Source organism: Hydra vulgaris, chromosome 04 (genome assembly GCF_038396675.1).
Source record: "Hydra vulgaris chromosome 04, alternate assembly HydraT2T_AEP".
Taxonomy (NCBI): Eukaryota; Metazoa; Cnidaria; class Hydrozoa; order Anthoathecata; family Hydridae; genus Hydra; species Hydra vulgaris.
The window spans coordinates 29,678,712-29,704,252 of NC_088923.1; the positions used below are offsets into that span (position 1 = coordinate 29,678,712).

The following is a 25,541-nucleotide window of genomic DNA, read 5'->3' on the forward strand; positions in this document are numbered from 1 at the left end:
ATTTTATAAAAAAGGAGAGGAATTAAATGAAATTACAACATGCACAAACTGCTCTCCTTACTGGAGAATACTGGACATTGCTGGGTAACCATAATTACCTTAAAGTTATTATGCATTATATTGGTAAACAATTTACATGAAAGAAAAAAAATATGGTTGCTGCTGCAAAACATCTGCTTTTTGAATGCATCACCTGTGTCGCACAAGGTCTCCAGCATTCTGTCACAATCTCTGCACAATATCTCTGCACAATAGCGTGTTTGACAACCCCCTGGCCAAATGCAGAAAGGTGCTATGCCATCTTGAACACAGTGAAGCAAGTGCTGGAGTGTGTTAAAGATGGCTGTGAAATTGAACTTGGAAAAAAGAAGTCGCTTATATAAGTTAATCCAACCAGATGGAATTCAACTCTGGACATGATAAGTGTTTGAAAAAAGCAAACAGCCAATGAGGAATGTCCTCACCACACACAACATGAAGATCGGTATGTCAACATCAGCTGAAATGGACAAATTGCAGAGATTTAAAAAGCTACTGGAGCTGCTACTGGAGCCCTGGAGATATATTTTACATCACATAGTTTTCACCGATTAGTCTGATTGCATGCCCAATGTGTCTGTATGTATCAGTAAACATGAATATGAGAACATTTTTGTGTGTATAAGTGAATGCAAAACATTTCAGTAAAATGGGTTTGATTTTTTGCAAGTATGAGACTAAACTTCTGGGTAGAGAAAAATATGTTTCATATTCTGTGATTCTGCCTGCTTTTTGCCATCTCTCTCCAGTGATGAAGAGCTCAGATGATGACCCTACCTACAGGCTAGCCTCAATTGCACAAAAGTACTTGGCAACACATGCAACATCTGTACCTTGCAAAAGCTTGTTTCCTCTTGCTGGTCATACTGTACAAAAGATGTTTTTAATCTGCATCACAATGATTCATAAATAATATTACAATAAAAATTACCTAAAAAAATAGATGAACACACATGATGAAATAAAATAGATAAGATATGAGACCCCCTTATATCATTATATGACATAATAATGGTAAATCTTAAAATTCAGTCTATAAATACAAAAGTACAGTTTGATTAATTAAAATATATTATTGTTTACAATTTTCTTTTTTTTTAATTTAAAATTGTACAAATTATAAAATAAACACTTTAACTTATGAGTAACTTTAAAACTTAAACAATTCTAAAACCATATCCTTGAAATTCTCAAACTATATCCTTGAATCCCAGTTTTTGGGATTTCAAAAGTGTTAACCTTCAAAAATAATATTGTTTTCTGTTTTAAAGCAAACATACTTACAGGAACAGTTAAAGAAGTTATGCCAACCCCAACACCAACCAGTATCCTGCCAGCATAAAGCATAAAAATATTAGTAGCATAACATATCAAGCACCAGCCAGGAATATAAAATACTGATGTAATTAAAATAGTTGTCTTTCGCCCAAACTTATCTACACTGAATCCAGCTAAAATACTTCCCAACAATGCTCCCAGTGCAACTATTGACTATAAAAAAAAAGGAATAAAAAAAAAAAAGGAATAAAAAAAACAGAAATTATTCAATTTTCTTAATTTTGCTGAAATAGCAAAAATAAGAAAAATTGAAACAATGTTGGCTCTTACAGTTTTTGATCTTTTCATAACAATTTATTTTGAAAATAGTTATTCTGTTTTTATATAATTTATTATATACAATCAAGTTTCTATTCAAAAATTGTATTTGTAAATTTTGTAATTAATTTTAAATACAATATATCATCAATATTATTGTGTATAATAATATAATACATAGTATTCGTTGTAAACATTTTAAATTTATACATAAAGAAGTTTGTGATATGATTGCTAACACTAAAGACAGCATGAGGTTTTTAGGTGACAATACACCAGTTCAAGCTGCTTTACAAAGTACTTAAAAAAAAAGACTGGATCGAGTTTATAAGAGAATTAAAGTCATAAGTCATAGCTTTTAATTCTTGAGAAAACAAAAATTAAACAAACAACATAAACAAAGCCAATCACAATTGAAACAAATATATAACATATAAATCAAAATGGATTATAATATGGTATGTAGTATAAAAGTTGAAGAATTAAAGTCTTATATAAGCCTTCGTGGCTTGAAAATATCTAGAAAGAGATTCTTGCTGCTCGAGTCTATTGTGCAATGGAAAACAATGTTACCCCTATTAAAACAGCAGAAGAGGTGGAATATGATATAATATTCTCAATACAATAGAAAACTTTTTATAAATAGTGTTAAAATACCTGATCCTTTCAAGCTCAGTAATGGTTGGTTATCAGAAGACAAGGTCTAACTTGCTGGCCAACATTATAAACTGATATGTACAGTTATTTGTTATTTAACTCTTCTGAAATTGCTAGTAAAAGTGACTACAAAATGTGTAAAGCTTATAGTTAATTTAAATATGGGTGGTTTGAACCTTTAATTTTACTATTAAGTTGCAATAGAAAGTGAATACTGCTATTTAAAAGGGAACTGTATGAAATATGAAAAAATTAATGATCTCTTTCAAAAGCTAAGGAATATTTTTAATAAAAAAACTGCTAAAATAATTTCTACACATTGTACTTGTCTAGCTGGCTTGTCACAGACATATAATCATTTCACTGCAACATTCTTTCGAATAGAGACTGCTGTTAGAAATGGTTTGACAAATTTAACTTGTATTAGTTTAAAATCAGAGTGGCTTCAAAACCTTAGCATAGTAGCATCATCAAAAATATGCAACTTGAAATTTGATCATAATGACTTTGAAAAAAGCGTTCACTAGTTTCAAATGAAAAGTATAATTACAACTCATTATTAAACTGTGACTTATAGCTTGTAAAATGTGACTTTAAGCTTTTAAATTTCACAGACATAGCAAAAGCAATTGAAACGATTGCTCCTCATAGCATTATAACTTCTGTTGTACCTAAACCTGACATTTTTTATATGGAAGATTTAATTGTGTCTGTAACTGTTATCAAGCCTACAATTTTGACCATGGATGATACTATTGATATGTTAGACAATAAGTTTTCCTATCATGAAAATATGAAAACAAATATGACTTAAGCAATAGTTACTGATATAGAGTTTATGACTATGGGCCAAAACACAAATGAGCTTTGGTTTAACTTTCCAAAGCGAGTTATAATAGCTTCAAAAGCTCATGATGTTCTAAAAAAATTTAACATGGACATTAAAGTTGATATGTGGTCATTACACCCAAGTTTTTCAGGGCTAACTTTTGTAAACCCAGACACACCCTAGTGGAAATATATTTTATGAAAAAAAAGTAAACCAGAAATGGATTACATTTTCGAAACCATACCTTATTCTGTTATGACCTAGATTTTGAAAATATTCTGTTGATATCTAAAAAAGCAGGTTAAACAAGCTGGTCTAGAATTTTTAGTGTTCAAGATAGATAACTTCAAGAAATGGTGCTCTCATAAAATTTTATAATAATCATACTAATGCAAAACAAGTAATTTTCAGAAAAAATTGTGATGATTGGAGCCTGAAAACAATATTAAACCTAAAATTTGGGTTCTTGTGTCCCATGAATGGTTTCAATTAAAAAAAAAAATTTTTTACATACAAAAATCTCTTCTCATTAAAAAGTTATTATTATTTATAATTTACTATTCCCCAATTAACTCCAAAAAATAACTTTAAAAGGCCACAACTTTTAAACAGCATATTTTTTTGGAATGAAATTTAAAACTTGTCAATAAATTTTGATTTTAATAAATATGAAAAGCAAGAAAATTCTCTCGGACTCTTGGACACAAATAAAAAGAAGATTAGAGTTTTTTTGTTAAGCTTTTTAGTGATATTTAACATAACAAGTTAACAATAACTGTTTCATATTTGGTTAATTAAATTGGTTAATTAAAAACCACTTTTAGTTTTAACAAATTTTGATTTTTATGTATTATTGTAATTTGTGTTTTGTTACGTGTTGCGTTTGTAATACCGTTAGATGTGTTTTGAAAGTTTAAATATTAATAATTATTTCATCTTTGAAATGCTGTATATATCATAAGTCACAGTCAATTAGGAGTAAAATTTGTTAAAAAAATAATTCTGTTATAATTTGTTAATAAAAATATTCTGAATTATACCTTATATGAAATATACCTTAGGTGAAATAAATTACATCGAAACTTCTTAACAAACTTCTTTATATTAGTGAAACGCTTTTAAATAAAGTAACCATTTACTGATAATGATTTTTTTAAAGTATTATTGACAGTTATATATAATTTTTTTAATTTATATTATATAAATTATTTAAGTATGCATTTTTTATAATAAACATTATTAAAAAATAAAAAGTTATTTTGTTTTTATAAACAAAGACTTTCTAAGATAACAAAAGTCTCTTTAATGAATTGTAATATAAGAACCATTGTAACATAAGAACCATTGTAATATAAGAACCATTGTAATATAAGAACCGTTGTAATATAAGAACCATTGTAATATAAGAACCATGCAATATAAGAACCATGCAATATAAGAACCATTGTAATATAAGAACCATTGTAATATAAGAACCATTGTAATATAAGAACCATTGTAATATAAGAACCATTGTAATATAAGAACCATTGTAATATAAGAACCATTGTAATATAAGAACCATTGTAATATAAGAACCATTGAAGTTAATACATTTAAAAAGATTTTTTGTTGAAAAGCTGTTACAATTAAATAAGTTTGATCTTAAATGCTTTTATATCATTGAAACGCTTTTTAATAAAGTAACAAAACACTTCTAATGCATTTTTATATTAAGTATTAAAAAACTGTTTTTTGTTGTTGTTTTTTTGTATAAATATGTATTTTTTATGATAAATATTATTATTTTGAAACAAATTTACCTAAAAAAACAAAATATAAATGTTAAAACAAAGAGTGAAATGGTTTTTTAATGCGTTATCATTTACTAGTTTACATTTACATGGAAACTAATATTTCAAATTAGTAAATAAAAACACTATAATTTAAATTAAGTGTGAGTATTTTTTGAACAATCATTAAAAGTAAATTGTTCTTTTAAATTTAAGGATTTCCGATAATATTATATAAACATTAATGAAAATAAAAAATTATTCCAAACGTAATTAAAAACAAGATTTAAATAAACTAAGCATTTTAGCTTGTTGAGTTTTGTTTTAGTTTTTTCTTTTATTTTCTCTTTCGTTATGATTTTTTTTCTTATTTAAAGTAAAGTTTTTTTAGATCTGTTTGATTAAATTTTTTTAGAGCATTTTTAAATTTTGAAAACTTGTCAAAAGCTGTGGTCAAATTGTCAAAACAAAGTTTTTTTTACGTGGTCACATAATTGCGTGCAATCGCACATCTTCCTGTGAAACACTAGAGTGAAGTTTTGCAATATATGCTTGTTCGATCAAATAGACAAAAAAAATATATTCACACATACTACACTACTTACATAAAACTAATTAAACATTATACAATATATTTTACTGATGGCATAAAAGTTTATCCTAGTTAATTTATTGTACATTTTCCACACTCAATAACTAATTATTATACTTAATTACTGCTATAAATTATAAATGTAAAGGGTACTCATGATTCTTAAATAAAAAAATAATTTTAAAATTACAAAAAAATATTTTAATTGCAAAAAATTATCTAAAGAACAACTGCAATATTTTAAGTTTCAATTCGCTTACATTTCTACGACACACTTTTCTATGGGTAAAAAAGCAGTGTCAGAGAGCATGAAATAACAAATTATTGGACTGGTCAAATCAAAGAATCATAACAACGTCGAAATTAGTAAACTTATAGGTGTTTCTAAATTTTGTGTGCAAAAAACAGTGAAAACCTGGGAGCTAACAGGTAACGCCGTTGACATAACTTGTTTTGGAAGACCACTGAAGCTTATTGGCAGTGATAAAAGTAGCATATTCAGAACCAGTAGAAAAATCCTAGACTCAGTAACAAAAAACTAGCTCAAATATTCAACCAATCCTTTTTAATTAATATGTAAGCAAAGAACTTGTTAAAAGAACATTAGCAAAAAAAGCTTTTGTGTCTTACATTGAAATAAGAAAGCCTATCCTGTCAATCATGGACTGATGCAAAAGACGAAAATAGTGCAAAGAATGTTTGCATTGGGGAGTTGAAGATTAGGCAAAAGAGGTTTGGAGCGATGAGTCAAATATTCAGGTTGTGAACTGCATAGGAAGAATATATGTTGAAAGATTTGCAACTGAGAAATATTGTGAGCGCTATTTACAAGCAAGACAAAAAGGTGGTGGAAGCTCAGTAGGCATATTAGGATGTTTTTCCCACAAAGGCCTTGGTTTTTGTGGGCTGTATAATGGCCGTATCAATCAATATACCTACAAAAACACACTTGAAACATGTTTGATTCCATCACAAGGCATTTGTACGACAGAAACAAGCAATATATCTTCCAACAAAATGGGGCTTCAGCACACACAGCACATACTATAACAAACTGGTTTACCACAAAGAAGATCAATTTGTCGCCTTGGTGCCCTAGATCACCAGATATAAACCCAATAGAAAGTATTTGGTTATGGATCACTCAATTGGTAAACCATCAAATTCAATCAACTGAGCATTTGAACAACTTCTGAATGAGTACTGGTTAAAAGTGCCACATAAGATGTGCATGAAATTGGTCGAATCAATGCAGAGATGAGTTCTCATTTTATGATTATATAATTACTTAATTTTTTTGAATTATTATTTTTTAACTATCTTATCTTATTAATGTTAATTGTATAGCTAATAGATTGTTCTTTTAAAAATAAGAAAATTAATTAAATTCATTTTTCTAATTTTTTTTAGTTGAAAAAACCTGAAAAGTTTGATTAAAATTACTGTCTCGATTAAACTTTTGTGCATAGCTGTATTGTCAATGAAATACTTTTTAATTCTCAATATAAGTACACTTCCTTTTTGTATTTTAGGTCATTTTTTTCCTTTTTCAAATCAAATTAAACAAATTTTACTCTTAATTGACTGTGACTTATGATATATACAGCATTTCAAAGATGAAATAATTATTAATATTTAAACTTTCAAAACACAACTAACAATATTACAAATGCAACACATAACAAAACAGAAATTACAATAATGCGTAAAAATCAAAACTTGTTAAAACTAAAAGTGGTTTTTAATTAACCAACTTCAAATATTTTAGTGATAAAGAGTGATTTTAAAGGTTATTTAAATTGACTTGATACAAATTAAAACAGTAGTTTGTAAAAGTAAAACATCTAACATTTTATAAACATGCTCTGGTGAACAGAAGAATTTTTAAAAAATTCTTCTGTATCCATGCTCTGGATACAGAAGAACTTTTTAAAAATTCCTTCAAGTAATTATCCACAAAGGAGCAAACAAGCCCCTGAATTTTTCATCATAATTTTACTCAGCTCTGGGAAAATGGTTACAAGGTATCCAAATGTCATAAAAATTATTTAAAGTTTTTTCATAAAGCTATTGTTACATATAACTCTCGTACAACTATATAATTTATTGTGAAAAGTTAGCTTGTAAAATATGAAGCAGTTCACAAAGGACTCTTTGTGCAAGTTTTTTTTAAGACTTCACTTGGCAGCCAAACAATAATAACTTGTCTGAGAATGTTAGCAATAATTCTAATAAAAGTGGTAAAAGTATTAGAACACAAAGATTTGGAAATACTAAAATGATCAGCAATATTTTCATTTAATAAACCAAAGCGCAAACTCATAAGTGTCATTAAAAATTCTTCTCTGTATGATAACAGTTTACATTCAGATATAGATAGATTTACTCACATAAGAGGTGATAAGTAAAGATTTGTATTCACATGAAGTACATTAATTAGATAGTAGTAAACTCGATGAATATGTATGATGATATAAGTGATAAAACATCTGCATTAAAACTAACACTTTGAAACTCTGTGACAATACTTTTTTCAGTCAACAAAGGTTCTACAGGTTTCATTTTATTAGAACATGGTAAAGAAGTGATTGGGTGCTTTAATAAAGTTCTTTTAGCTTTTTTTGGTTCAGTTTGATGAAATCCCATGTTTATTGTCAGATTAGGGTTCATAACAGTTAATATTTTATCAACAAATTGATCAGAGCATACTCTATCAGCAGTTCAGGGTTTCGATGCACTTTCTTCTTTCCTTCTCTTCTTAGCTGACTTATCCAGTGTTCTATTTTTAAACTATTTCTTTTTAAACTTGGGAAACAATGCATTCAAAATGGTAACTCACATCCACATTTGGATAGTATCTTCCCTTCATGTTGAAAACACGTTTTATTTTTCAATTTTCCTATCTTATAGGAACTAATGGTACATCTTATTACAGCATAATTAACTTTTATTTTAAATATTTTGTTACTAATTTGCAACTGAGAAAATAAATATTTACCTTTCTAAATTCGTTCCAGGACTTTTTCTTACACAATATTAATAATGGCAGAACTTCGCTCCAACGGGTGTATTGCTATGATGATGAGAACTTTTAAACTTTTTACTAATACTTAGATCCAAGTTGAATACTTTCCAAAACACAGATAAAACAGGTAGCTCCAGGGTTGCTCAGTACTATTAAAAAATAGCCTGCTATTTTAGTTAAAAGAAGCAGAAATAGGAAAGAATAGAGAATATTACAAGTAGTAGCATTTATTATTCCACTACAAGCAAAAGCTTGTGTAACTAATACAAATTTTTATTGTACAAATTACAATATAGAAGCCAATTATTATTTTAAAAACTTCAAAGTAACCTTTTGAACTTTATGATCTTCTAACAATTGAATATCCAAAATTCTTAATCTCTCTTAGTATTCCAATTTTCTGAGTGATGGAATCAGACAAGTTGCTCTGTTGTACTTTTTTGAGCTTTTTATTGCAAATTCCAAATGAAGTCTCAAAAGGCTGTGCATAATGTTTTGAGTAGTTTAATATCCTAATAAGTGATTATACTGTTTACCATTAAATTAGGGAGAATTCTAAAGCACTAATATTTGAGTGAAAAAAGTAGATGAATAAAACTTTTTGAGCATGAATGAAATGCTGATTTTGTAGATTGAACAAGCTCTGCTTAAAAAATGATAGCATTTGTAGAAAAAAAAAGAAAAGAAATTTACAACAATAAGACAGAGGCTCGTGACTGGTAGCTGGAACAGCTCCAATAACATTTACAATTTTGTTTTTAATGTTTTTATTACTTATAAACAACCTGAACGTTTTTACAAAAAAATTGTTTGCTAAATATAGCATTTAAAAATACAACTTGTGACTTGTCAACAATTAATGATTGTTATACAAAACGTTAAAATAATAAAATATGCAACGTGTGACTTTTGTCAATAATTAGCAAAGCTAATTATTGACAAATTATTGACACACATTAAAATCACAACATCTCCCCCAGCTCAACAAGAGGTCACACTTGTGATTATGTATGAGCTCTTGTTGAGCTGGGTTCACTCGCTATGGGAAGAGAGTACTTCCTAACTTTCGGTTTGAATCAAACAGACTGTATCTCTGTCTCACAATTTGTTGGATAGTTTTGATCAGCGCGATCAATACTATTGTCAGCTTCGCCATTGTCCAGGGAATTTATTTGAGAACTTGGATCTTCAATTATAACGTGTTTTAAGTTTGTTTCGGGAGGTTAAACCAGTATCAGGTTGAAATCATCAATTATATCTTCTTCTTTTTCGTCTACACAACGATGCTGCAGATGAGAAAAATGTTGTAGCAACATATCTCCGTTGACTTCAACATCAGCTGTTAAACCACTACGCAGTGCCACTATACTTCCTTTTAACCATTGCTGTGTATATGGCGTCATATGCTTGGGCTTCACTCACACTTTATCGCCAACTTTTCATTTGCCAACATTTCCATCCTTAAAACTTAAATTTTTTATTCATATTTTTTTTATTGATATTTTATTGATATTTTTTTTGCCAACATCTCCATCCTTAAAACTTAAATTAGCGTTGATTCAACTTTGTCGATTATATTCAGTGACAACTTGTTTTAATGTTTCTGTTAACGTGGATACCAGCACGTGAGTATAACTCCATACTCTTGGAAACTCCCACGTGTGCTATTGAATGAACTTTTTTAATCTGCAGATTATCGTGCTTATAAATGAGATTACATTCTTGTGTTGCAACTTTGTTTTTTTTCCATTTTGTTGGCACTCGTGTGAGTTCATCTGCGATATTTTTTGTTGTTGGTACCCATGTAACATTTGCATTTATGACATAATCCTCAAACAATTTTCCAAATATTCGAAGTCTTTGTCGAATTAGCATTTCGCATTGCCTAGCACATTTTACAAGTTTGTCACGAGTCAATTCAGAATTTAACCAACTGAATACACTATGAGAATCAGTTTTGATAGAGACATCACTTGGGTTCCATTTCAATGCCATATTGAGAACTTCAATACATGCATCCAATTCAGCTATGTTGATATGCATTGCATCAGACTTTGGTCAGAGCCAGGTCGCATCTTCTATTTCTTTGTCACCTTGCATTATCACAACTCCTTTTGCCAGCGAACTTGCATCACACTATATAGTTAGAGGTGCATTTGGTTTGACATTCCATACATCTTTTGCTAGATTGCATTTGCTGGATTTGACATTTGCTTGGTTTGACATTCCATTTGCCTTTTGCTGGATCGCATTCAGATAGTTAACATACAACACCACAACATATTTGAAATTACTGTCACAATTTTCATCAGCAAATAAGGATCTGGTAGAGAAATTATATTAAATACATTCCTTTCTCTAGCTACATCAAGTAGACACGGATCTTTAAAATTTTTTTAGATCCGTATGTAGAAAAGTTTCCACATAGCAAATTAAACTTGTTAAAAGTTCTCATTTCTCCCAGATTTGACTTTTCACTGTCACAATATAAACAAGAGTACTTTCCTTGTTTTCTGACCAAACTGCTAAACACAATTGCCTGCAATTATGTTTAGCAGCATTTATTATTACTTAACAATATAAGATCAGAGCTTTTAATTTTTGAGCATTATTTTCTCTATAAAAATCTGAAGGTATGCATGATTTTCAGTAACACTTTTGACAAAAACTGATACAATAACTTTAATTAATACCAATATTTTTGGACTCTTTCTTGTTGTAGTTGTAATGAATGTTTCTCCTGAAAGACTCACTACAACGACCACCATCTATCCTTATTGGAATAATAACTTTATCCACATCTAGTTATCTAACAGTGCAAATATGATCATATTATAAATATTTACTAAAAACTTTGATTTTATGAATTTTATGAATATTATTGATAAAAACTAAAACTTAACTTTAAAGGAGAGGGGGACAAATTTGCTTTAAATCCCTGAAAAACTGATTTTCTTGTTGTTGTTCTTAATATCGCGAATAATTCGTTAGATTAGTTTGTTTATTAGTTCTTGATATCGCGAAATTAAATTTTTTGAAGTAATCAAATTTTCAATCTGAACACACAGCTAGTAATGTTTTTATTATTTTTTATTTTCATTGATTTTTGTTCTTCTGTATATGAACAAATCAACAAAAAAATAAAAATAAAAATAATACACATTAGTCAAATAAATAAAAATCTAATGTTAACGAAAAAAAAACTTACTGCAAACCAGGAAAATTCATCTTTTGTTATATTTAATCTTGAATCATTTTCTATTGCAACTTCAGTAGGAGAAGTGTAACCAATAGCAAATCCAAAACAAAGTGATGCTAATGATGCAATAAGAGCAGCAAGAAAAGCTGTTATAAAACGTTCTTTTGTAACATGTTTATCGCTATTAATAATTGAGATTGTTAGCTCTTTATCTTCCATCTAGGCAATTTTGCAACTTGTTATAATTAAATATTGCCTAGATAATACGCAAGACGATCTTTAGACTTTGGTCGCAAGACAGTACTTTACAATCCTTTATTTAAAATTAGTTTGTAAAATAGAAAACCCCAGTTGATCAGTGACTAAATCTGATTTTGACTGAATCACAATTTGTTAAATAAAAACTTTTAAGCTCTTAAATACAATAAATTTTTATTTTTATTTTTAATATTATGAAAAAGAGATACTCAACTGTTAACCAAAGTCATGTTTTGATAACAATACATTGCGAAATCTACAGTAAAGGTTCGTTATTCGGTAAATTATTTGAATTCTAAATAGTGACATTTAAAGAATAAAAAATTTACAAATTTTGATAATAATTCTAATTTAATGTCATTAGCGGTCAAACCTACTGATTGAATACTAAACTTGCTTGTAATAATAGTATTATAAATAAGAAATGTTAAACATCCTTTTGAAATCTATTTGTAATTGAAGACGATGAAAGATTGAAGATTTTTCAACTACAACAAAGAAAATGCGCTCGTTTTACGCAAATTTTGTTTGCCTTGTAATGTCTTTTTCCCCCAATTATTGTAAATAACGCTCCGCGATTTATTTTATCAAGAAGTTCATAAAAATAAGTGTTCATAAAAAAGTAATTAAAAGTTTTTATAACTATTTATACATCCAATTCAAAAAATGAATATTAAGAAGAGAAGGTTAAACACATTTAATGATAATTTGAAAAAAATGTTTCCTTTCTTAACGCAGATCAAAGATGAGCGCCTCAAATGTACTATTTATCAAAGCCTATTTGACATTAATAGTCGTGGACGGTCTGCAATTGAAGATCATTGCAAATTTATCAAACAAAATCACAAAGAGCTTTGGTCAAAAGAAAAAATATTAATCATTCAAAAAGGAACAATCGCATTCCACACAATCAAACACAACCATAACTTTAGAAGTGCTGATTGTACATCAAAGCTAATTAAGAAACTTTATAATCCAAGACTTGTTTGTGGGCGTGCAAAATGTGAAGCAATAATTGTAAACATGTTCAAGAAATATTGCGAAACCAACTCAGAAAATGCTTTATTAAAAGCATCACCTGGTTGTTTATCTATTGATGTGGAGATTAATTATTCCTCAAACTTATTTTTTTTTTTTACCGTTTTACTATTCGAGTTTCTAGTTTAGAAAATTTCTGCGATGAGGCCGGTATGGAGTATCAAAAATTGCTTGGATTCTCAAAAGTTCGTTGATTGGCTTTACTTCTAGCTATCAAAAGAGTGCTTAAGTTATATCAGCCACTAAGATCATACTTTTTAAGCTTAGAAAATTGTCGGAAACTTTTGTTTGACGTTTTAAATAACAAATGGGTAAAATTACTATTTTACCCATTTGCTTTTTGTTCACAGTCAAGCCAATCATTTTTATAACACGGTAAAAAAAATTAAGAAAGATGATATTTCTGCTGCTGAAGTTGCCGTAGTATTAAAGTATTTGATAGATCAGATAAAATCTAGAAAAGCAGAAAAATTTCTACCTTTCATGGTAAGACATTTAGTAAGACATGGTAAGACATGGTAAGGCATTTGCAAGTTACCGAAGAAAGTAGTCATCATTTGAAAAACCAATTTCTGAAAGAAGTAGAAATTTTTTACAGTGTCTGTCTAGAGTATATAGATGAGTGGACGCGTCACTTTGATCAGGTTGAAGTTTTTAAATGGTCTTTACTAAACTGTAAAGTTGAATGGATTGAAACTACAACTTTTTTGAAAAAATCAATAGAAATCACATTCGATGACAATGAATTGTTTGACGAAATTCGGAGAACTAATTTATATTGCACAAAGGAAAAGTTTTCTTCTTGAAACTCACAGACTGTTGCATGTGACAAGTGGATTGAATTTTTTTCTCATTTCGAAAATAATCACGTTCCTTATAACAATTTGTTAAAATTGGTTGAAGCCGCTTTATGTTTGCCAGGTACAAACGCGATTGTTTTCGATTGCCAATGATATTTGGACGGAAGGGAAATCCCAACTTACAATGAAAACTTTGGCAGCTATTTTGTTAGTTAAATTTAATTTAAAAGAATATAGCTGCTCAGAGTTTGCATAAAAAGTTAAAAAAGATGACATGTTGCTGAAAACAATTCATTCTTATGAAAAATTTTTGTGATTTAAAAATGCAAAATTGCTTAATATTTTTTCCATAATTTTGTTTATTCACATGCTATTTTAAAATAAATAAACGAGTTTTTAGTAAAACCTATTTAAATCAGGCCCGTAGGCAGGGTGGGAGCGAGGGGGCACGTGCTCCCCTGCGCTATGTCCTGTTTGGCCACTAAAAAATTGAAATTAAACATATATTAAAAATTATTAGTACAACACAAAAATGGGCAAGGTAAAACCGTCTTGAAAATATAAAAAATATAATTAACCATTTTATTAAATCTATGCAAAATCCTATCTAATAGGTGAATATAGAAATAATCTAATAGGTGAATATAGACGCTAAAAAAAATTTAATAGGTGAATGTAGACGCTAAAAAAAATTGCATTTGCGCGCCTTTATTTTTATTTTATTTTTGGCGTCTCTTGAAAAAGTGCTCCCCCTTTAAAGAAATGGTATTTAAATCAGGCTACGGGCCTGATTTAAATAACATTAACAGTTCGATATTTAGGTACAGATAACTTAAAGTTGCAAGCAGATCGTAGAATATAGTTACAATTTTCACTATAATTAAAAAAGTTGATAAATGTATAAGGTAGGCTATTATGATTTTGGCTCTAAACAAATAGACAATTTGATAGCTAAATAAAGTCACACAATTTATGGAATTTAAAAATATAATAGAGTACACTTCAGTTCGAATTAGCATGTTGGAAATAAATTAACTTTAGAGCTTTATTTTGGAGATGAGTTTGACATGCAAGCTGCTTATATTGTCCCCAAACTTTACAAGCATATCTGAGATAAGAGTGAAAAATAGCATGATATATATTTAACAAAGTTTCATGATTGACAGATTTTAGCTAACATGCCGTTCGATCTGTTTAATGTTAATACTAAGTCTTGAAGATGCGATGCAATAGATAAATTAGAATCTATTTTGATTCCAAGATATTTAATGGAGTTAACTGGATTTATTTTTTGCCCACTTAATCTGAAATTTAATTGCTTATTTATTTTTGTTTGAACAGATTTCAAATTCTTAAAACTGAGCCTTGTTGAACACCTTTAAAAATTTAGCTAGTTCTGAGTTGATATCATTAATTAAAACTAATTTTGATCTATTACACAGATAAGAGGTAGACCAGAGGAAAGGAATACCTCTAATACCGTAGTGTTGCAGTTTTTCCTAAAGGGATTGTGTGCTCAACTGTATCAAATGCTTTTATTATATTAATAAACATTCCACACGCAAAGTAGAGTGTTTATTGACATTATCTTTAAAGCCTCTGGAAAAATATCATTTTTAAAAGAGTTATTCCTCATCGTACACAGAGGTTTGGAGATAATGTGTGATACCAGCTTTAGAAGAAATGTTGGTAGGCTACTTTTGGACCAAGACTTTTATTATTTTTAAGAGTACCTTTTAGGAGGTTCGACACCTTATCTTCAGTCACGGAACCAATGAAAGAAAAATTAGTACTTGGTATTTTAAGAAAGTTGCTAAAAACACATTTAGAAGGAACAATATTTTTAAGTAGTTTCTCTTGAATAATGGCATAATAGTTATTCAATATACTAGCAACACTGATATATTCTGAGATCTTTGATTGACTTTGAGACTAAAAGACTTAGTTTAGTAGAAGGTTTGATGTTAATGATTTTCTTAATTACTTTCCAAGTATTCTTTATATTATTAAGATTGTTCTTAAAAAAAGATGTATAGTACGATTTTTTAGAATATCTTAACAAATTGTCAATTTTATTAATGTATAACTTTAAACTCAGTAAATTATAGATTTTTGATATTTACATTTTTTAAGCTAATAAATTTTTTATTAAGTATGTTTTTATTAGAAATAGATTTAAGACTACCAGAAGTTATCCTGGGTTTAGATTAAAGTTTGATTTGTTTTTGTTAATTCTTTGTAGGGAGCAAATAGGTCTAATACTTTTTCAAATGTTTTAAGGAAAAAACAATTTATATTCATTTATGTTATTGTCTTCTTTTACGAGAAATACCCAGTTATTTTTAGAAATTTCTTGAATAAAAAAAACAGCATCAAATTTTTTAGAGCTTTTTATAAATGTTTTAACTGTTTTTTAATGGTTGGATTATTAGGAATACGGACAAATTATGCCATGTGGTCAGAGATTGAAATTGTAAGATTACCAAAGACACGTCAGAAGAAAATAAATCTAAGAAAAAATTCAATGATGTTTAAAGAAAGATGTTGATATCCAAAAATGGTAATACTCTTAAGTGGATTTATAACTTTAACAAAAACAGACAATATTATGAGTAACATTATTATATGAATCCACTATCAATTTTACAAAGTTTCAAGTTTGCGCTGTCTATGAAAGTTACCTCTCTCGAACACCAAAAATCCAGAACATACCCTTTAAACCGCTTCTTTTTTTTTTTAGATATCGGCACAATATTTTCAAAGTTTAGATTGTAACTGAAAAAGATACGGTAGTTTCAAAAATGTAATCAGTTTTTGGTGTACTTTTTTTTTTGCATGAACTATTTCTACTAGTGTGTGCACAAGTAGTAATCCATATGTTAAGTAATCGAAAAAATAAGTACTTTGAAGAATATTTAAATTTTTTTGTTAATTAAAGTTGCTCATTTTAAACTAATTTTACATTCGGACGCAATTATCAGAAAAACGATAAAAAAATACAAAAAAAAGATAGAGGAATGCTGCATAATATAAGGTAATGTTGCATAATAGAAGGTAAGAACGTGGCAATCAAGTATATCTAATTTAGAAACATCTCAGCAAAACATCTAGAAACATCTCAGCAAAACTGACAAAACTGAATATATATATATATAAATATATATATATATCATAGGACCAATTTTAAGACTTTAATATTTTTATATTCATAGTGATGTATATAATAATAATAAAATCGTTAACAAAAAATAAGGGTGATCAGAGCCTGATGTCAATATTACCGTAAAATTAGGGTATGCAGATCAAACTTTAGATGTTTGTGTGTAAAGGGGGGATTGCCATTGATAAAAATAATTTTACTAATGTAAATAAGAACAAAATTAATCGAGAAAACACTTATTCAATAAAAAAAATTGATAACATTTTTTGATGTTTAATTTTTTTTCGATAAATTTCAAGCTAGTATGTCTTCTTTTCAATTTATTTGTTATTATGGATATTGTAATCGGTTTTTATACAGTTTTTTGCTAACTGCAAATGGAAACAAAAAAACACCAAGAAATCTAAAGTCCCGCCTCTAACTATGATCGATGAGTGAAAATACATAGAAATATACATGAATATATGGAAGAAGCATATAAATGGCATAAGTTAATAGAGGTAAATAAATAAAATATAGTAATATAAATTATTTTGACAAAAAGGAGACTTACTAAAGACAAAAAGCATCACAAAAACATAACGAACTGCAAATAGCATGAAAACAAATCGCGATTCTCAATTAATTTATTAGTCAAAAATCAATAAATTAAAAGTTAAATTTGCTTTAATGTTCATCTAAAATGTAATAGAGCGTGATTTGTATCATTTCACAAGAGTATCGCCAACATACTGATATGGTCATGTTAACTGTCAACTTTCACATAAGAGTATTCTTTTTGCTTCCCGTAGACCACTTAAATAAGCACCTGTTACTGTCTGTGGAAATTGTCGATTTGTTACCTAGCATATATATATGTATATATAAATAAATAAAAATTATTAATAATACAGAGAAAAAGATGTAAAAATCATATTAAAGTCCTACCTCTCCAGCAAAGAATAAATTGTTGCCGACAGGTTTAGCAACAATATCGTAGTCATCACCCGAGCTGCCGACTTTTACATAAGAATAAGCCATTTTACTATTTAAGTCAGTCGCCCAACTACTCATTACATAAGCTGTAGGTTGCGGTACAATCTATATATGTTAAAATTAAGTTAAAAATAGTAACAAAACCAAATATATTCTAAATAAAGTTGTTACATGATATTTACATATAGTAATAAGTATTAAATATTACAATATATAGGGGAGAGTGGTGTACCTCGGAGGAATTTTCAAACTTTTACAAATATTAAAAAAAATACAATATTTTCTGTAATAATATATTTTCATTAACTTTATGATATTGGTTACTCTAGGATTTTTTATTAAACATCCAGACATTTTTTCATCCCTTTTTTCTAGTTTAAAAAACAGCTTACATTACAGCCAAGGTACACCACCGGTGGTGTACCTTGAAGGTATGTACTTTGTACCTTGGAGGTATTATTGTTTTAACAGATTAAGTACTCAACATGGTAGAAATTTGATATAATGTTTACGTATAGGGTAATTGGACTTCATATCAGAGATAATATTAATCTATCTAGTTAGATTTATATAAACTTTATATTAATTGATACTTATATATTATTATAAATTTAAACTAATTTATACTTATAAGTATTAAAAACTTAGAAAAGAAATAATGTTGATTAAGAAAAGAGTAATAACAAATATCTACATTAAAGTTTAGTAATAATAAGTATTTCACTTTGATTTAACATTTGTCTACTCTACATTCAGGTAATCAAAGTTAATGCCAAATGAGTTTTTCCAGTTGCCGTGTTGAACCTCCTGTAATAGAGGGATGTGGCAACTAAAAGACCATGTCTAATTTGTCCAACTCATACACAGTTTTATAATCTCTTTGATAATTCAAGAAAATTATCAAAGAGAAAATAACAATTTGAAAAAAATAATTACAATTTAACAAAGAAATACACACATCATATTACACTAAAGAAATTCTTAATAAACAAAAAAAATATCATAATAAACTATAATAATATATTACATTAAAAAAATACTTTCATAACAAATATTACTTATAATAGTATTTACAAAATCATGCAAGTTTGTACCTTGATGGTACCACCAAGGTAACACAACATTGGCTACCTCCAAGGTACACCCTTATCACAGATTTTACAAAACCGCTACCATATATTTATAGGTTAGGAGTTAAGCAGTTTCAAGCATGCATAAATGCAGCTGAAAACATGTTTTACAATTTTTGATAATCAGTTTTAAAACAAAGTTTATACCTACAGTTGAAGAAAAAAAAGAATGCGCTCAAAAAAAATTGCTTTTTGATACCGGAAACATACTTTTATTTTTATTGCAACAACAAATGTGTTAAGCGGTGGTAAAATAACTTATTATGAGCCTTTAGAGGCCAATACATGCAATTAAAATTTCAGTTTGAATTCATCACTCAAGATAGAAGCACAATCGACGTGCCTCCAAGGTACACTCACCTCCAAGGTACACCACTCTCCCCTACTATATAAATTACTAATATAACAATAAAAATACTGTAATATAACAATAAAAATAATTATAACAATAATAACAACAGTAAGAACAACAATATCTATCAAGATAAAAATATAGAAATAATAACAATAAGAGCAGCGGCGGCGCTAGGCAAATCATGAACGTCGGCGAAATTAGCTTTGCGAGGCCCCTTTATTTAAAAAAAAAACCCAAATAAAAACAAACCTTGATTTGGCCGAATCTCCGGGCTTGAATTTTGTATTGAGCACTATATTTTACTGAAATTTATAAACACAAGTCAGAGCTATATTTTACTGAAATTTATAAACACAAGTCAGAGCTGTCATTGTTAATTATTTTAAACATTTATTTTACACTTAATTTTGATATAGGTATTCACACTTATTTGTTCTTAATATTAGGTTTCATTATAAGTTTAAAAATTTAGAATGAAAAATTTAGGAGGTGCATATAAGTTTTATTGCTAATTATGATATGAATAAATAAAAATAATTACACGAGCAAACACAAATTAAAAAAGACAAACTCTTCGGCTTTTAGCCTCGCTGAATCTTTTTAAAATTGTGTCATAACTAACACCCGCTGCTATTTCAACTTCAATGGACAAAATGGATAAAGCATATAGTCTTTCTTGGCTAATCATGCTTCTTAAGTAGGTCTTAATCAGTTTTAACTTGGAGAAACTTCTCTCAGCAGAAGCTGTATTTACTGTAATTGTGAGCATGATTCTGATTGTTATGTAAAGATTTGGATATATTTCTTCAAAATTATTTTCTAAAATGTACTGTATGAGTTGCTTTGCGTCATTTATATTTTCTAGTAAAGTGGATTTTAAAATTTGCAGTTCTTTATAAAGTTCGAAAGTTCATCTATGTTGCTGTTTTCATCTTCCCGAAGTATTGTACCTAAATTATTACAGTGCTTTAGCAGGTCCTCTCTTGGCAAAAGTTTCAAATAATTGATATCGTAAATAAAACTAAAACGGTCAAAATATTCATGTGCTTTTAATCAACATTCAAATACCAAGCGCTTTGAATCGACATTCAGTGTCGACTATGACTGCGTCTATCATTGTGTTGAGAAAACTTACTTTGTACTGTGTTTCAGCAGATTGTATAGATTCATGTGTTCATAACCAAACATTCGTTTTTTTCATGCTATTCTTTTTTCTTTAAATTGTGACTCAATTTCGTAAGCGCTTTTTTCCAAAAACAATCGAGTATCTGCAACGCTTTTCTCAAATTCAGTATCACGGAATTCTTGAATCCAAGTACAAAATGAGTGTAAAGTATTAACAGCGACTTTTAAGTTTACTGGAATCGATTGCGATAGTTTACTTATATTATTTACATGTAATAAAATCTCACACGTGTATAGCATCAATAAATTTGAAAGTTAACATTTGATTTTGATTGAAAAATAAAACAGATTAATTTCGTCAATTGAATCATCCGTTTTATTTTTCCAGTCATTCACACATTCGATAACATTATCAAACTGCAACAGTATAGTTTTTACTGCTCCTATTCTACTCTCCCACCGTGTCTCTGAAAAAGGATTTAGTGTTAGTTTCAATTTAGCTTTTGTAAGTTCCCAACGCTTGCTTGACTTCGAAAAGAGTGCATAGTTCTTGTTAATAAAGCTGAAAAATGTTTTAGCTGTTGTAGAAGAATTAGGTGCATCTATTTAAAGTAAATTCCAGCTATGATATCTGCACGGTGTGAAGAATGCTCTTGGAATAATGTTGAGTATTCTTATTCTGAAACCTTTATTAATGCCTACCATATTGGCATCATTATCCGTCAGGGTTAGAGTCTTCTAAGTTCTTATAAAACAACTGCTTATAATGTAAAAATACGCTGTAAACTACGGGGCTTAGTGATAAGACTACTTTTGTCTTCTTTTTGCCCCGGCCATGTAATTATTTATTTAAACGGCGATATATAAATATATATATATATATATATATATATATATATATATATATATATATATATATATATATATATATGTATATAGATTATTCATTATATTCAACAATTTTGTATATCCAGACCATTTCTCTCTAGTTCTTGTAATATGGAGTTTGCTAAATACTCTCCTGTAGTTTCTGTAACGGCAATAAAATCAACAAAATGTTCCTCTATCGCTCCAATTGAGGAATTTCAAAATCTTAATATTATTGACATTTGTTCCATACGACTTGCATCTCTGGTGCAAAAAAGCATAGTATTTTGCTCGTTTAACTCTGTGTATAATTTCATCAATAAATACTTCAGACATCAATCCCAGTAAGCACAGATCGTTTTTAAAACGTTTAAAAAACGTTAAAATCTGTTTTAATAATTTTTTTATACATTTTAAAAACATCTTGTGCTTACTGGGATGTAATTAATTCATTTTGAATGTTGTGGCTCAGATAATTTTGAGCAATTTACTTTTCATTAATTCGTTGCAAATGCTTCTCTAGCGTCAGATTTGGATAACAACTTAAATAAGTCTCTAAAGTAACCACTACTATTGTCCAGGTTAAGTGATTCTTGATGACTTCTAAATGTCAAACTGTGAGGCTAAAAAGTTTATTATATCAATCAATCAATCAATCTTTCAAACAAATTATACCAATATTTTTGAGACTTTCTAATCAATCCCTTGTTTTCCTCATCTATTTTTTTTTTCATGTATATGCAATATTTGAAAAAAATTTACAAAGAAAGCAATAAACTTTATCTTTTGACAAGGAGTAAACTAATCATCTGCGGTATTGAGTTTTGCCGTGAATCAGTTTTCGTCTAAAATGAAATTTGAAAAACGTCTGTTATTTGTGTCTTTGTGGTAACTTTCATCAGATTTCTCTATATTTTGATGGGGATTGTTTTGAATTAAGTCATAACGCCAAGAGTCGGTTATTGGAAATGTCCATTTTCTAGCATCTATGTTTATAAATGAATCACTCAAACGAATTGCTTGCTCTTAATTTACTGAGTCACAAATTTTATCACTTGCCAAAATGTTATTGCATTCAATCTCTTGGATCACAGCTGATACATTCGACTCTGAAATTGGTTCTGTTTCAGAAACCAAAGAGGCTCAGCCGAGAGATTCGTCATAGGACTCTGGAGCGGTGACAGTTTTTAAGGGGTTTCTTAAGAAATTTTATCATACTGGAACTCATAGCTTGGTTTGACTTCTCTGTTTCAGTCTTTCTTTTTCTTTTCAATGCACCAAATTCCCATGTTCTTCCCGTATCTCTGTCTCTCTCTTGTTGGTTTTCCAGACATGATTTTGGACTTATGTTTGGACTAATGAAAAAAACTTATAGTTAGGTACTTGCATGAATTTTAAGTTTTGATTTTAATTATTTTTTTATGGTATTAACTTTAGGTCAAGTCATAAAAAAAGCAGAACATTTTAAATTAACTTTTTAAATTAACATGTAATTAATTAAATAAAGAGTTAAATTTTACTTATAACAGTTTGTAATATTCACTTTGTTATTGTTTTTATAACAGATTGTAGTTCTAAGCAATTGCTTCACTAAATGCTTAAATAATTGCACTATATTTAAATATTTAAATTATAAGTTAATAAACTAAGCTAGTTAAGTTATAATAAAAAAAAACTTAAATTTAATTTAAATTTAATTTGACTTAAATTCGAATTCATTTTCATTTCTCAGATTTTTTAATTGTTTTACTAATAATTTGATGCATGTCACATGCTGTAATCGAATAAAAATGGAATAGAATGAGACAATCAAATTTTTTACCGGTCTAAAATCGAATATTAACATTCCTTGTTAATTATATAGTTAATAATAGGTTACGCCTCGGAGCCGGTAAACAATAATAAACAATATTTAAAAATGCTTTTATGTTATCAGAAACAGTTAGAATAAAATTGATACTTAGAAAATGATATTTATTTAAAGCTGAAGTAATATAATACCAATGATAAAACCGACAAATAAACATATTTTCATCCAGCAAAGCAAACAAAGATATGTAAAAATGCCACCAATTATAATTAAGATTATCTTTTTTTGCAAGGCTTCTTCAAGCATGAAGCCGTCGGTAGCCGCCAACGCCTAACGCAGCCACTGAATAAAAGTGATGAAGAGAATAATAAAAATATTTCAGTTTAAGAAAGAATAAAATAACAAATTTAATAAGATATATAAATTAGTATTATAACACAGCAGAGAAAAATATTATATAAATAGAAGCTAGAGTTATGATTATAACTAATAAGTTATAAAAAGGTATAAAACTTATAAACAGTATTTTTCTAAAAAATAGTTAGAGTGTACTTTTAAATCATGAGAAAATTAACACCTGATGACTAAAAAATGAGACAACTTTAAAATTGTTATTATAGCAATAGTTACATAGCTATCAAATTTAAGTTAAAATAAATTTATAAACAGTTATATGATATTGAAAAAAATATTTTTATTGGTTTTCAATAATATCATTAAAAGCAATTCGACCTAGACGAACTGAAGTCATTGAGGCATAACGTTTTGCCACTTCCGGATCCATTTTGTTAAGACAATTCACGATACGCTGTTTGAGTTGAGGAATGCTTGTTGCTTGCCAATTATTCTTGTAGACTAAGCGTTTCAACTGACCCCAAAAGTTCTTAATTGGTCGAGCTTCTGGTACATTGGGTGGATTTTTTACCTTTGGCAAGTATTTGATGTTATTGGCATTGAGAAAAGAAACCACTTCATTTGCATAGTGCGAGCTAGCTAAATCTGGCCAGAACAAGTACTCTTCATTTTTATAATGTTCATCAATGAAGGGTATTAACCACTTGCGGAGACATCTGATGTATGCTTGTTTGTTGATTGCCTAGCCACTTTCAAAAAACATTGGTTTTGAAGTCCCTTTGGGCGATATAATCAAAGAGACTAGCACCCTTTTCTTGCACTTCTTCTTTCTTTTGAATTTGACGTCGCTAATTGTAGATGACACATCGCTAGAATAGAAGCCATTGTTGCCAGCTAATGTTGTATTCGCATATGTGAAATATGATTCGTCATCCAATGCAAAATCAAAATTCCTAAAATTGCGATATATATGCTGACACAAAGGTTTGATTTGAGCTAGTTGGCTTTTGCTTCAATGTGGAATCTTTTTCTTCTTGTAATATCTAATATTCGTCTTGTTTTTAAGAATTTTAGATATATACGATTGGTCACAATCGAACCTTCGAGCTACTTGACGTTGTGAAACACCATGATGATGATCAAATGCCTTTTTTCAATTGGTCTATGTGCTTTTTGTCCATTTTTTCGCCTTCGGACCGCTTCCTTTTTTTCGTTGATAGCCTAAATTATTGTCTACACATTCTAGAGCTCTATATATGGTCGCTTTCGATGCTCCTTCATCAAAAAAGTGTTTTACTGTGATGATTTTTGGCTTTTCCAGATGCGAATTTCTAAATTGGCAAATGCGTTTTCTTAGGACTTCTTGCAAACTTGTTTTATACGGAGCCATTTTAATTAATATTTTAAAACTATAATATAATTTTAATAGAGTATCGAATTCCTTATAAATATACTAATTTATTTCAATTGCATGATTATGAATAGCATACATAAATTGATTTAAATTTTGTCTCATTTTTAGTCATCAGGTGTTATTTAAGAGATTTTAGTTGGGAGATTAATTAACAAAAACAAACAATCATTTCATTATTGTAAACTATATTATATGCCAAAAAATGAAGTTATTTAGATTATTATAACCTATTATTAAATCGTTATGGACAATTACTAAATTCCATTTAGTAAACTAAACTAAAAGTTTTTGTTGTTGACTAAATTCCATTTAGTCAACAAAAAAACTTTTTTTCTGGTGCTGAGCAATCAATACATTTTTCCTAAAGCATTTCTTATTTTGATTTTAAATATGCAACTCATTTTTCACCATCACATCAAGTTATAAAGATATTTGGGTTCAAATCTTTAGCATTTAGGGTAAAATCCCTAATATTGTCTATATATCAGCCTATCCCTAATATATCAGCCTAGGTCTCAAAATAAGGATATTTTCATAGAGATTTTA

General features: G+C 28.6%; 2 protein-coding genes across 2 annotated transcripts in view; both read right to left on the reverse strand.

Moving 5' to 3' along the window:
* LOC100204474 (solute carrier family 2, facilitated glucose transporter member 8) overlaps nt 1-12,261 on the reverse strand; it is a 31,697-nt gene extending 19,436 nt beyond the window's left edge. The window contains exons 1-2 of the mRNA XM_065796013.1: nt 11,719-12,261; nt 1,324-1,530 (exon numbers count right to left, since the gene is read on the reverse strand). Coding sequence (XP_065652085.1) covers nt 1,324-1,530; nt 11,719-11,928 — 417 coding nt within the window. The 5' untranslated portion in view covers nt 11,929-12,261. The remainder of the gene's footprint in view (nt 1-1,323; nt 1,531-11,718) is intronic.
* A 5,317-nt stretch (nt 12,262-17,578) lies between these two features.
* Nucleotides 17,579-25,541, reverse strand: part of LOC100202596 (lysine-specific histone demethylase 2) — a 68,476-nt gene continuing 60,513 nt past the window's right edge. Inside the window, exons 19-20 of the mRNA XM_065796014.1 lie at nt 17,893-18,045; nt 17,579-17,807 (exon numbers count right to left, since the gene is read on the reverse strand). Of these exons, the coding sequence (XP_065652086.1) occupies nt 17,718-17,807; nt 17,893-18,045 (243 nt within the window). The 3' untranslated portion in view covers nt 17,579-17,717. The remainder of the gene's footprint in view (nt 17,808-17,892; nt 18,046-25,541) is intronic.